The sequence below is a fragment of the Rhinoderma darwinii genome, chromosome 4 (genome assembly GCF_050947455.1).
Source record: "Rhinoderma darwinii isolate aRhiDar2 chromosome 4, aRhiDar2.hap1, whole genome shotgun sequence".
NCBI lineage: Eukaryota > Metazoa > Chordata > Amphibia > Anura > Rhinodermatidae > Rhinoderma > Rhinoderma darwinii.
Genome location: NC_134690.1, coordinates 14,057,425 through 14,071,491, shown reverse-complemented (window position 1 = coordinate 14,071,491; position 14,067 = coordinate 14,057,425). Strand labels below are relative to the sequence as shown.

Here is a 14,067-nt window from a genome sequence, read left to right as displayed (position 1 = left end):
AGGCTCCATTGTGTAGCATCCTTGGTGTAGGCTCCATTGTGTAGCATCCTTGGTGTAGGCTCCTTGGTTTAGGCTCCACAGTAGGCTTCTTGGTGTAGGCTACTTGGTTTCTAGTCTACTTAGTGCGGGCTTAATAATGGGCTCCTTGGCGCAGGTTCCATTGTGTAGCATCCTTGGTGTAGGCTCCTTGGTTTAGGCTCCACAGTAGGCTCCTTGGTGTAAGCTTCTTGGTGTAGGCTCCTTGGTTTCTAGTCTACCTAGTGTAGGCTCAATAATAGGCTCCTTGGCGTAGGTTCCTTGGTGTAGGCTCCCATGTTACTTTTTCGGCTTCTCGGTTGTGGTGTGGAGCGCACAGCCATGACTCACATCGTGTTATCAATACCTACAACTCTCAGTCTTGTCTCAGTATGAGGCGGTTGTTCTGTGTTGACACCTCTGCTCAATACACAGCTTGTTAAAGAGAACCTGTAAGTGCCTTCAAGTTCTTGGCTGACGGGGGCCTCAATGACAGAGCTGTCACCGATCACTCATACATAGTAGGTGTTGCTGTGATAGGGGTCTTAAGAGGCAGCCTCGGTTCCCTAGAGCGCAGTGACATGCTTCCTTACAACTTAGTCAGTCGTCGTCCTTGAGAATTGACAGCCCGGCACTGGGAGAGGTGAGCAGGCTCAAGTCCAGACATCCTTCTGGCAATCCCTATACTTCTTACAAAGTCCATGAAAAACACAAGCAGAATATGGCTTAGCGTCTCTGCAGGTTTGAGTTTGGATATGGTCCAAGATTGCTCTCCCCCTCCTCCGAACATGAAAAATCTTGCCTAAAATTCTTTAAACATTCCTTGCTGCTTATTCTCACCCATTAAGATCCGTGATATTAACCTATTGGTGGACAGAGAAGAGAATACTAGGTCGGAGAATGGCGACCTGTGAGCTACAAAATGAGGTGTAGCTTCCCCAGGTGGCCATCATGGACGTTATGGTTTTTAGGCTTAGTGTTGTGACCAGGCATAGATTAATTATGATTATAAACCTTTGTATAATCTACGCTTCAACTAATTCTCGCGATCTTGCAGGGTTCTAGAATTCAGGTTGCCTAGCAACCACCTGACTTTCTGCCCGGTGACCACCAGTCTAGTACACGTAACCATGTGTTCAGAAGTGGTCACAGGGAATTCTTTTTTCTCCACAAAGGCTTATGTTATAGGCTGCTATGGGGTCCTTGGAGAAATCGGGGCCACTTAAGGTTGGTCCTATTCTCTTTGGTAATGGGTGTTAAACTGTGAAGGACTTTTCTCTATAGGGACTGAAATGTTAGCAAACAAAGGAGGGGGAATCGACACCATCGTGATTGAGAGGGAATCAAACAGCAGGCCCTTGTGTTCTGGTTACCATAAGGATAGGGGGTTTCATTTTGGTCCCTGGGGCGCCTTTCCTCTATGTAGGTCCCTTCCACCCCACAGTGCAACGGCTTCTTATATCTCCCTTATACCCAAAGGAAGAATGTGCAAGAAAACATGCGGCTTCAGACAAGCAAGATAAGGGAGAAAAGGTACAGGAACAAGATATATTGTAAGTCCTGAATATGTTTCACGGCAGTGCCCCACGAATCGGACCTCAAAAGGGGCAGAGCTTATGGAAATGTACCCAAAAGTGTACCCAAAAGTGGGTATTTTTGTGGGCGTTCCTGGGTGGATCAGTGCCGGACTAAATAGGTCCCACAAATGGGGGTTGAAAAATTGGGAGAAATTAGTTATAGCCCATAACTAATTTGTCCCAACTTTTTTGGGACCTATTAGTGGGACCTATTCCCTCCGAGCAGGGGGCTTAATGGAAACATCGTGAAGCGCAGAGATTGTTAAGGGCATAAGACGAGCAACCATCTGGAGGGCGAGTTGCCGCCGTGTCCTTGGCCCGTGGGACTCTTTTTGTGTCGACCCGGGAAACGGCTGTTATTTGTTTCCTTCAGACTCGTCAAATGTCTTGACGCCTTTTGCAGAAAAAACTTCCTTCCAAAACACATTGAGACTTTCTGAGTAAATATTTGCCGCACGTACAGAACGTGTGACTATTTCATATCATCCTCCGCAAGCCCAGATGTTTGTTTATTTTATAGGAGGAAAAACCAGGCTAGGACTGCATGGAATTCCTGAAAACAAATTATAATATACAGTATATACAGTATATAGAGTATGAGCCGGGAAATGTATCCGACCTGCTCAGAATGCCTCGGAATTAGAATTGCAGAATTTCTCCAGTTCACAGATTGGACTGAATGGATTTTGCAAACTGAACTGAACATGTTGGTCATTTAAAGGGCAATACCACCTTAAATTAAAGTGACAAAGTTACATAGTAGGGCTGAGAAAGACACCTGTCCATCAAACTCAGGATCTGGATGAAGGGAAGGGGAACATTTTATAACTTTGTATCCCCCAATCGACCCAGAGGAAAGAAAAAAAAAACAAAACATAAGGCATGAGACAATCTGCCCTAAAAGGAAATCACTTCCCTACTGATCCAAAGGGGCGATCAAACTGGATCAACATTCATCCGAGAATTCTATACATTTACATAAGTGAATAGCCCCCCCTAGGACATATGATGCTGCAGATTATTACACCCAGATCCATCTCAACAAGTGACTCCCCCAGTGTAGCGCCCCCTAGGACATATGATGCTGCAGATTATTACACCCAGATCCTTCTCAACAAGTGACTCCCCCAGTGTAGCCCCCCTAGGACATATGATGTCTGCAGATTATTACACCCAGATCCTTCTCTACAAGTGACTCCCCCAGTGTAGCCCCCCTAGGACATATGATGCTGCAGATTATTACACCCAGATCCTTCTCAACAAGTGACTCCCCCAGTGTAGCCCCCCCTAGGACATATGATGCTGCAGATTATTACACCCAGATCCATCTCAACAAGTGACTCCCCCAGTGTAGCGCCCCCTAGGACATATGATGCTGCAGATTATTACACCCAGATCCTTCTCCACAAGTGACTCCCCCAGTGTAGCCCCCCCTAGGACATATGATGCTGCAGATTATTACACCCAGATCCTTCTCAACAAGTGACTCCCCCAGTGTAGCCCCCCCTAGGACATATGATGCTGCAGATTATTACACCCAGATCCTTCTCCATAAGTGACTCCCCCAGTGTAGCGCCCCCTAGGACATATGATGCTGCAGATTATTACACCCAGATCCTTCTCTACAAGTGACTCCCCCAGTGTAGCCCCCCTAGGACATATGATGCTGCAGATTATTACACCCAGATCCTTCTCAACAAGTGACTCCCCCAGTGTAGCTCCCCCTAGGACATATGATGCTGCAGATTATTACACCCAGATCCTTCTCCACAAGTGACTCCCCCAGTGTAGCGCCCCCTAGGACATATGATGCTGCAGATTATTACACCCAGATCCTTCTCAACAAGTGACTCCCCCAGTGTAGCTCCCCCTAGGACATATGATGCTGCAGATTATTACACCCAGATCCTTCTCAACAAGTGACTCCCCCAGTGTAGCCCCCCTAGGACATATGATGCTGCAGATTATTACACCCAGATCCATCTCAACAAGTGACTCCCCCAGTGTAGCCCCCCCTAGGACATATGATGCTGCAGATTATTACACCCAGATCCATCTCAACAAGTGACTCCCCCAGTGTAGCCCCCCCTAGGACATATGATGCTGCAGATTATTACACCCAGATCCTTCTCAACAAGTGACTCCCCCAGTGTAGCGCCCCCTAGGACATATGATGCTGCAGATTATTACACCCAGATCCTTCTCAACAAGTGACTCCCCCAGTGTAGCTCCCCCTAGGACATATGATGCTGCAGATTATTACACCCAGATCCATCTCAACAAGTGACTCTCCCAGTGTAGCTCCCCCCTAGGACATATGATGCTGCAGATTATTACACCCAGATCCTTCTCAACAAGTGACTCCCCCAGTGTAGCCCCCCTAGGACATATGATGCTGCAGATTATTACACCCAGATCCATCTCAACAAGTGACTCCCCCAGTGTAGCCCCCCCTAGGACATATGATGCTGCAGATTATTACACCCAGATCCATCTCAACAAGTGACTCTCCCAGTGTAGCTCCCCCTAGGACATATGATGCTGCAGATTATTACACCCAGATCCTTCTCAACAAGTGACTCCCCCAGTGTAGCGCCCCCTAGGACATATGATGCTGCAGATTGTTACACCCAGATCCTTCTCAACAAGTGACTCCCCCAGTGTAGCCCCCCTAGGACATATGATGTCTGCAGATTATTACACCCAGATCCTTCTCAACAAGTGACTCCCCCAGTGTAGCGCCCCCTAGGACATATGATGCCTGCAGATTATTACACCCAGATCCTTCTCTACAAGTGACTCCCCCAGTGTAGCGCCCCCTAGGACATATGATGCTGCAGATTATTACACCCAGATCCTTCTCCACAAGTGACTCCCCCAGTGTAGCGCCCCCTAGGACATATGATGCTGCAGATTATTACACCCAGATCCATCTCAACAAGTGACTCCCCCAGTGTAGCCCCCCCTAGGACATATGATGCTGCAGATTATTACACCCAGATCCATCTCAACAAGTGACTCCCCCAGTGTTGCGCCCCCTAGGACATATGATGCTGCAGATTATTACACCCAGATCCTTCTCAACAAGTGACTCCCCCAGTGTAGCGCCCCCTAGGACATATGATGCTGCAGATTGTTACACCCAGATCCTTCTCTACAAGTGACTCCCCCAGTGTAGCGCCCCCTAGGACATATGATGCTGCAGATTATTACACCCAGATCCTTCTCTACAAGTGACTCCCCAGTGTAGCGCCCCCTAGGACATATGATGCTGCAGGTTATTACACCCAGATCCATCTCAACAAGTGACTCCCCCAGTGTAGCCCCCCCTAGGACATATGATGCCTGCAGATTATTACACCCAGATCCTTCTCCACAAGTGACTCCCCCAGTGTAGCCCCCCCTAGGACATATGATGCTGCAGATTATTACACCCAGATCCTTCTCTACAAGTGACTCCCCCAGTGTAGCGCCCCCTAGGACATATGATGCTGCAGATTATTACACCCAGATCCTTCTCAACAAGTGACTCCCCCAGTGTAGCGCCCCCTAGGACATATGATGCTGCAGATTATTACACCCAGATCCTTCTCTACAAGTGACTCCCCCAGTGTAGCCCCCCTAGGACATATGATGCCTGCAGATTATTACACCCAGATCCTTCTCAACAAGTGGCTCCCCAGTGTAGCTCCCCCTAGGACATATGATGCTGCAGATTATTACACCCAGATCCTTCTCAACAAGTGGCTCCCCAGTGTAGCGCCCCCTAGGACATATGATGCTGCAGATTATTACACCCAGATCCTTCTCTACAAGTGACTCCCCCAGTGTAGCGCCCCCTAGGACATATGATGCTGCAGATTATTACACCCAGATCCTTCTCAACAAGTGACTCCCCCAGTGTAGCGCCTCCTAGGACATATGATGCTGCAGATTATTACACCCAGATCCTTCTCAACAAGTGACTCCCCCAGTGTAGCGCCCCCTAGGACATATGATGCTGCAGATTATTACACCCAGATCCTTCTCAACAAGTGACTCCCCCAGTGTAGCTCCCCCTAGGACATATGATGCTGCAGATTATTACACCCAGATCCTTCTCAACAAGTGACTCCCCCAGTGTAGCTCCCCCTAGGACATATGATGCTGCAGATTATTACACCCAGATCCTTCTCAACAAGTGACTCCCCCAGTGTAGCCCCCCTAGGACATATGATGCTGCAGATTATTACACCCAGATCCTTCTCTACAAGTGACTCCGCCAGTGTAGCGCCCCCTAGGACATATGATGCATGCAGATTATTACACCCAGATCCTTCTCTACAAGTGACTCCGCCAGTGTAGCGCCCCCCAGGACATATGATGCTGCAGATTATTACACCCCGATCCTTCTCAACAAGTGACTCCCCCAGTGTAGCTCCCCCTAGGACATATGATGCTGCAGATTATTACACCCAGATCCTTCTCTACAAGTGACTCCGCCAGTGTAGCGCCCCCCAGGACATATGATGCTGCAGATTATTACACCCAGATGCAGAACTTTACATTTATCTACATTGAATCTCATCTGCCAAGTTGATGCCCAAACACTTAGTGCGTCGCAAGAAATTGAAACTAGGCGTCCAGACATTGGCGCTGCCACCCATCTGCAGATTAAAGGGGCCAGCAGGGCTCTTTAGGGCAGCCTTCATGTCCCAGTTTATTATTATCAAGATCTCTGCTTGAGGTCAGTGAATACAAAACTTTCTTATTTACATCTGCAGGTTACAAAACCCCATACAGACATAATACTTCTGCCAGCTGAGGGTTTGTTAAAATGATATTAAGTTTAAACTTATGTAGGCCCTAAATGTGATGCGAACAGAGCCCTAACTGCACTGATACATTGCAGCAAACTCTCCGGGCAGGAGAGACAATTCTGCAACAGACATGTTTTGTTCACCGGGAATTGCGTAGACTGTATACAATTGTAACAGACCCTCAGTTGTGATAAGTATTTGATATGTATGAATTTTCTCATCCACTTACAGCAAGCAGAGGTATTGAAAATGGTGAGCAATAGAAACACAAAGTATATTAGAAAGTTACAACTTTTTAAGTAAAAATCCTTAAAGGAGGAACAGCAGTTGTAGATGCGGGCTGTCCTCGGCGCTGGCAGATGGAGGCGCTCTAATGATCTAACGAGCAATGATCTGCAGTCCTACTGGTGAGTTATGACCTCTGGGGGGACTCCGCAGCCTTCAGCTCCGTGTATAGAATATATCAGCAGCGTCTTCCTCCCTTCGCTGCCATAAATCAGCCGCATGTCCTCCAATCTGCGCCAAAATGAGTATTAATGCTGATTCCTCTAACAGGTCCCATACAAATCATGAGATAAAACAACACGGCCGGGGGAGGGGAGGGCGGCAGATTTATGGCATCATCACTCAGAAGGTGAAAGTTACACAAACCATCCAGGACCAGACAAGGCCGACCAGAGCCCTCTGCTGCCACTCATAGCTGCCATGTGACAGCGCCAGCCTGCTGCCACTCATAGCAGCCATGTGACAGCGCCAGCCTGCTGCCACTCATAGCTGCCATGTGACAGCGCCAGCCTGCTGCCACTCATAGCAGCCATGTGACAGCGCCAGCCTGCTGCCACTCATAGCTGCCATGTGACAGCGCCAGCCTGCTGCCACTCATAGCTGCCATGTGACAGCGCCAGCCTGCTGCCACTCATAGCTGCCATGTGACAGCGCCAGCCTGCTGCCACTCATAGCTGCCATGTGACAGCGCCAGCCTGCTGCCACTCATAGCTGCCATGTGACAGCGCCAGCCTGCTGCCACTCATAGCAGCCATGTGACAGCGCCAGCCTGCTGCCACTCATAGCTGCCATGTGACAGCGCCAGCCTGCTGCCACTCATAGCTGCCATGTGACAGCGCCAGCCTGCTGCCACTCATAGCTGCCATGTGACAGCGCCAGCCTGCTGCCACTCATAGCTGCCATGTGACAGCGCCAGCCTGCTGCCACTCATAGTTGCCATGTGACAGCGCCAGCCTGCTGCCACTCATAGCTGCCATGTGACAGCGCCAGCCTGCTGCCACTCATAGCTGCCATGGGACAGCGCCCGCCTGCTGCCACTCATAGCTGCCATGTGACAGCGCCAGCCTGCTGCCACTCATAGCTGCCATGTGACAGCGCCAGGCTGCTGCCACTCATAGCAGCCATGTGACAGCGCCAGCCTGCTGCCACTCATTGCTGCCATGTGACAGCGCCAGCCTGCTGCCACTCATAGCTGCCATGTGACAGCGCCAGCCTGCTGCCACTCATAGCAGCCATGTGACAGCGCCAGCCTGCTGCCACTCATAGCTGCCATGGGACAGCGCCCGCCTGCTGCCACTCATAGCTGCCATGGGACAGTGCCCGCCTGCTGCCACTCATAGCTGCCATGTGACAGCGCCAGCCTGCTGCGCCTACACAGAGACTAATATTCCAATGTGCAGGCGAATACATGCCCAACAGAGGAATATATACGATGCCCCCCAGGGGAGGACACAGACAGGAAGGCCCCAGTGCAAAAACAGTATATGGGCTCCTTGCTCTCCAATAGGTCATCATAGAGCGCCCCCTGTATGTCACCCCAGGTATAACACGCCACCAGTAATTGTGCGCCATGAAATTCATTCGTTTAGTCCCTTACATGCAATCTAATACAGTAGGAAGCTGCTATTTGAATGGCAGTGGCCCCTACCTATAGGCTCCTATGCAGCTGCACAGGTCTCAAATATGGTATGTCTGCCCCTGATGCCCCCTATATCTGCTGTGCCACCCAATGCCCCTTCTGTCAAGATGACCATGCTGATTCCTTATAGAGCATTCTCTATATACATATACATATATCCACCAGTAAATATAAATTCCAGACTCATTCTCTTCTATTTAGCCGTTTGTCCATCTCTGGGAAAGCTGGGTGACCACCGATATGGCCGCCATTACAGCTCCTACATTAGTAGTCATCCAGTGTTCCTATTCAAAATGTCAACTATGCTTAGATATACGGTGACAAAGGAGCAGAGGATGTATATAATACATAACTAAAAATATGCACCTTTCAGGAGCCTGAAAAAGCTGGATGACAACCAATATGGCCGCTATTGCAGTTCTCACATGGGTAGTCACCCTGCGTTCCTACTCTGAATGTTATCCATGACTAATTATACAGTAACAAGGGGAACGGTGGATGTGTATAATGCATAAAAAGGCAGATCTGCCTTTCAGGAGCCCGGGAAAGCTGGATGATCGCTTAAATGGCCGCTATTACAGCTCTAACAGCATTTTTTCTTCAAATGTCAACTTTGCTTAGTTATACAGTGATAAGGGGGAGGTGGATGTATATAATGCATAACTAGCCAGATTTGCCTTTCAGGAGCCTGGAAAAGTTAGGTGACAATTATTATGACCGCTATTACAGCTCTCACATGGGTAGTCAACCAGCGTTTTGTCTTTAATTACGTCCACTATGTTCAGCTATACAGTGACATGGGAGCAGCGGATGTATATAATGTATAACTAGACAGATTTGCCTTTCGGGAGCCTGGGAAAGTTGGGAGACATTTTAAAAATAAACAATCTTTAAAGAAAACAGAATCTATATATAATATTGAGCAAATGTAATTTTTTTTACCTTATCTTGTAAAGATTTTTACTTTTATACTCCAGTCACATCCAGAGCTGCATTTTCAAGTCTGACGGTTGCTCTCGGACGGTTTCAGAAAAATGGCGTAAGAGTTTAGCGAAGTATTACTATCATCTAATCTACAACAGAACACTCAACTATAGTAACAGAAAGCCAGCGGGAGTGTGAATGCAGCTTTGGATGTGAATGGAGAAGAAATCAACGTAACTCCTGATCAAAAAAAATAAGTAAAGAGAATTGAGTTTTCCATCACATGGACAGGATTATGATATTATCTTTAGTATATTTGGGGTGCTTGAGATAGGGACATTAGATTAGGGACTCACGAACTAATGTGAGTAATGGTAACCCTAAAAAATGAAGGATAAAATATAAAAGGTTTCATCATTTAATGTCCCCGGGGGCTGCCAGACAGTCCCCTGATATCGATTATCTAGATAAAACTAGGATCAGATAGGTGGTTTCCCTGCCTAGTCCTATTAATTCCCGGAGATAAGCGGCGCCACGGGCATTCACAGATTCATTATCCCTGGAGGACTGGTCATGGCGCATGGGCTGGGTGCTCTGTTATGTGTATGGCCATTTTAAGGAAAGTAAATACTTACTGTTAAGCCCGGTGGGTGTCCGGGCCACGGTGCCAGCTTGTGCAGATGTTGGGAGTATTTCGTGTTTCGGGGGTAACCCAGTTTCTGTCTGCTCCGTTCCTCCATATCCAGGAAGCTGCGCCTCTTTTTCCAGTGTTGGAAGCAACTGGTCCAGCTGATCGAACTCCGCGGCAAACTGTAGAAAAAGATCTAAAAGTTACCAAAGTGCTGGGGTAAAACGTGCAGGGAGGGCCGGATCTACCCGACTGGCAAGTGCCCGGATGGCAACGTGAAAATGTGGGCCTGGGCTTTACTGTATCATCTGCCATACGATGCCCGGGCTGAAGGATTGCCATGGCGAGTCTGAAAATCGGTTCAATTGGAAAGTCGCACGGCTGGCGCGGGACAATGGGGTTTAATGGAAGGTTTATGGGGTGTAAAGTCGCAGGAAGGCATCGTAACCATTATAGCCGGCGGCATCTTTGGGTAACAGTCACTTCTTGGGGCACACGCATAGTAACTCCGTACATTCCCATTACTATGACTGTATCCTGAAAGTTATGCTGCTTCACATGTCGCGTGCCACTGGCCTAACTCATTCTCCTTGCCGCTTATCATCATAATCGCCGCCTATCTCCTGAAAAACAAACATGGAAGACGAACTATTAAGTCGCAAGACACAATTATTAACAGCGAGACTTCTCCTGTGGCGCCGGAGACAAACAGACCAATCATCGGTCCCAGAAGGCATTCACCCCTGTGTTCTGAGGGAGTTAAGTCTAGTGGTCGACAGACGTAACGGAATTAGTTTTGGAAAATCCGCCGCAAATACGGTAGCAGCAAAGTGGATGAGATAAAACAAATCTCCACACGGAGCGGAAATACTGAGCGGAAAAAACGCGTGAACTCGGCCTAGAGGCTATGTACCCCTTTGAAATCTTTTTTTTATTATTATTTTTTTTGTCCGTTTGTCTCCGGTGCCACATGAGTGGGCACGCTGTTAATAATTGTGTCTTGCGACTTAATAGTTTGTCTTCCATTTTTTTTTTGGAGGAGATAGGTGGTGATAATGATAAGCGGCATGGAAAATGAGTGTGTTTGGCGCAACTTTCTAAATACTTTTTATTGAAAATTCTTTTTACTTTTTGAGATACAGCTGCTTTATATCCTGTATACAGAGCAGCTGTATCTAGCGCTGAATCCTGTACCCGTCAGGTAAGCGGCACTGACGGGTTTCAGTGTCAGCGGGTCCTGCTTAAACGGGATACAAAGCAGCTGTATCTCAAAAAGTAGCAATAACTTTTAATAAAAAGTATTTCTAAAGTTGCACCAAATCACTCAGGAAGTGACATGCACTTTTTCGCGGGCATTTCTTAACACGTCCGTTTTTCAAAAAAAATACGCCCCGTTTTCCCATTGAAATCAATGGGGAGATGTTTGGAGGCGTTCTGCGTCCGATTTTTCGGGCCGTTTTTCGGCCATTTACAGACCGAAAAACTACCGAAAATAAGCCGTGTGAACATACCCGAGTAGTACTGCAGCTCGGCCGCTATTCAGTGACCGGAGACAACTATATCCAGCATGTATGTCCGGTGCTCGGAGGCAGTCGGAGCGGCTTAACGGTGCGGTTCCGGGTGTCGGACCCCCACAGATCACGTACTGATGACCTAACGGGTGGATAGGTCATCAGTTGTCCAGTAGTGGACAACCCCTTTAAGGACTCTAAAATATACAGGTGTGTTCCACAAAACTGGCGCATAGCAAATGTGGTGCCAATAATCAAAAAGGGGTTAAAAAAAAAAAAATGAGCCCGGAAATTATAGTCCCGTAAATTGAACCTCTATTGTGGGGTGAAATGTTTGAAGGTTTTGTAGGAGCGGCAAACGAATCTGATCATTTCTATGAAGGGGTAAGTGCCACGCCGGACGGCGAGGAGTCGTTGGATGGCGTATATGTTGACGTTTCCATAGCGTTTGATACTGCGCCGCGTAAAAAGTTGGTACAAAAAGTGGGACTGCTGGGACAATGTGTGTAAGGTGGTAAGTAACTGGCTCAGTGATAGAAAACAGAGGGTGTTTATTGATGGTAATACTCAGATTGGGTCACCATTACCAGTAGGGTACTACAGGGGGCAGTATTGGGCACTATGCTGTTTAATATATTTATTTATGACCTTGTAGGGGGATTACATAGTAAAATTAAAAATTTTGCAGATACTAAACTTTGTAAAGTAATAACGCAAAGGAGGAGAGTAATCTATTACCAATGGATCTGGAGAAGTCGCGGGATCGGGCAGAGAAGCGGTAAATGGGGTTGATCAATAATATATGTACGGTTCTGCCCTTGAGGAGGTAAAATATATATCACCATGACTTAATAATTAAGAAAATACTGGGTAAAATGGACAGAAAAATAACTTTTAATTGGCAGTAAACTTAACTGTAGCACTCAGTGTCAGGCGGCTGCTGCCAAGGCAAATAAGATCATTGGGTGAATCAAAAGGGGCATAGATGTAGATGACGAGAACATAGCGCCACCGCTTTATACATCGCTAGTCAGACCGCACAGGGAATATTGTATACAGGTTTAGAGGGTACACCAACATAGACGGGGATTCTTTACTGTAAGAGCAGTCACACTGTGGAACTCTCTGCCTGAAGAACATGTAATGGTGAATTTCCGAGTTCTAAAGGGACCTAGATGTCTTTTTTGGGTGTAATGATATGACAAGTTATGGTTACGAGATTACTGTAGAGGGTTCGTTGACGCAGGGATTTATTCTGATTACCATATTGGAGTCGGGAAGGATTTTTTTCGTAAAAAGGAGGAAAATTGGCTTCTGCTTCATGAGGGTTTTGCCTTCCTCTGGATCAACATTTCAGGATAATCGGCTGGACTGGAAGGACTTATGTCGTCTTTCAGCCGTACAAACTAGGATACTGCTCCAGGCGCAATGAGAATCTTCACCACAAGGGGCGCACTTGGTCTTCTATACAATGTATCCACCCACAATACATGTCACTTCCTGAATTCTGGAAGTGGCTTCTTACACAACGCCTCGTGCTACTGAATTTTACATTTAGGGACAATTTTATTGACAAGTCCCGGATGAAATATTCATTCATGGAAGCCGAATGTCGTCCTGTAGACAAACGTTCCAGACGGAGCTGCCCTTTAAATGTGAAGTCCCTGCAGATAATTCCAAGGCAGAATCTACAGCGCCAGAAAGCATTCTCCTGCCACTTTACTCATTTCCTTTATATAGAAACTGGAGCGATAAATCTCCTGAAGTGGCCGCAGAAAAAGCTCCGGCGGAGAGAGAAGAGAATCCGCACAAGTGGACAAATAAAGAGAGATATTGAGCCTATTAAGACAAGAGCACAACTTATATATATATATATACAGAGAGAGAGAGAGAGAGAGAGAGGAGGGGGTAGAGGCGCATGTAAACAAGCAAGTAAAGTAGTGTACGGGGGAGGGGGTAGTCCAAGATGAAGACTCCGAGCTTTGCATTGCTTTCATGGGATACACAGCTACAATACATACACCATATATACGAGCTGTACATATATAATTATATACAGGAGATACCCAGGTTATACCAGCATGCTCCATATCACTATATACAAGAAGATGTATAACTTATACCAGCTGTACATATATAATTATATACAGATAATACCCAGGTTATACCAGCATGCTCCATATCACTATATACAAGAAGATGTATAACTTATACCAGCTGTACATATATAATTATATACAGAAGATACCCAGGTTATACCAGCATGCTCCATATCACTATATACAGGAAGATGTATAACTTATACCAGCTGTACAGATATAATTATATACAGAAGATACCCAGGTTATACCAGAATGCGCCATATCACTATATATAAGAAGATGTATAACTTATACCAGCTATACATATATCATTATATACAGGATATACCCAGGTTATACCAGCGTGCTCCATATCACTATATACAAGAAGCTGTATAACTTATACCAGCTGTACATATATAATTATACACAGAAGATACCCAGGTTATACCAGCATGCTCCATATCACTATATACAAGGAGATCTATCGTATACCAGCTGTACATATATAATTATATACAGAAGATACCCAGGTTATACCAGCATGCTCCATATCACTATATACAAGAAGATGTATAACTTATACCAGCTGTACATATGTAATTATA

The 14,067-nt window shown here is 46.6% G+C and overlaps 1 protein-coding gene across 4 annotated transcripts in view; it reads right to left on the bottom strand.

The window, feature by feature from the left end:
- The window catches only part of NCOA1 (nuclear receptor coactivator 1), a 203,083-nt gene that overhangs the window by 31,386 nt on the left and 157,630 nt on the right, over nt 1-14,067 (bottom strand). For all 4 annotated transcript variants that reach the window (XM_075860847.1, XM_075860848.1, XM_075860849.1 and 1 more), the window contains exon 11: nt 9,875-10,049. In XM_075860847.1, the coding sequence (XP_075716962.1) occupies nt 9,875-10,049 (175 nt within the window). The remainder of the gene's footprint in view (nt 1-9,874; nt 10,050-14,067) is intronic.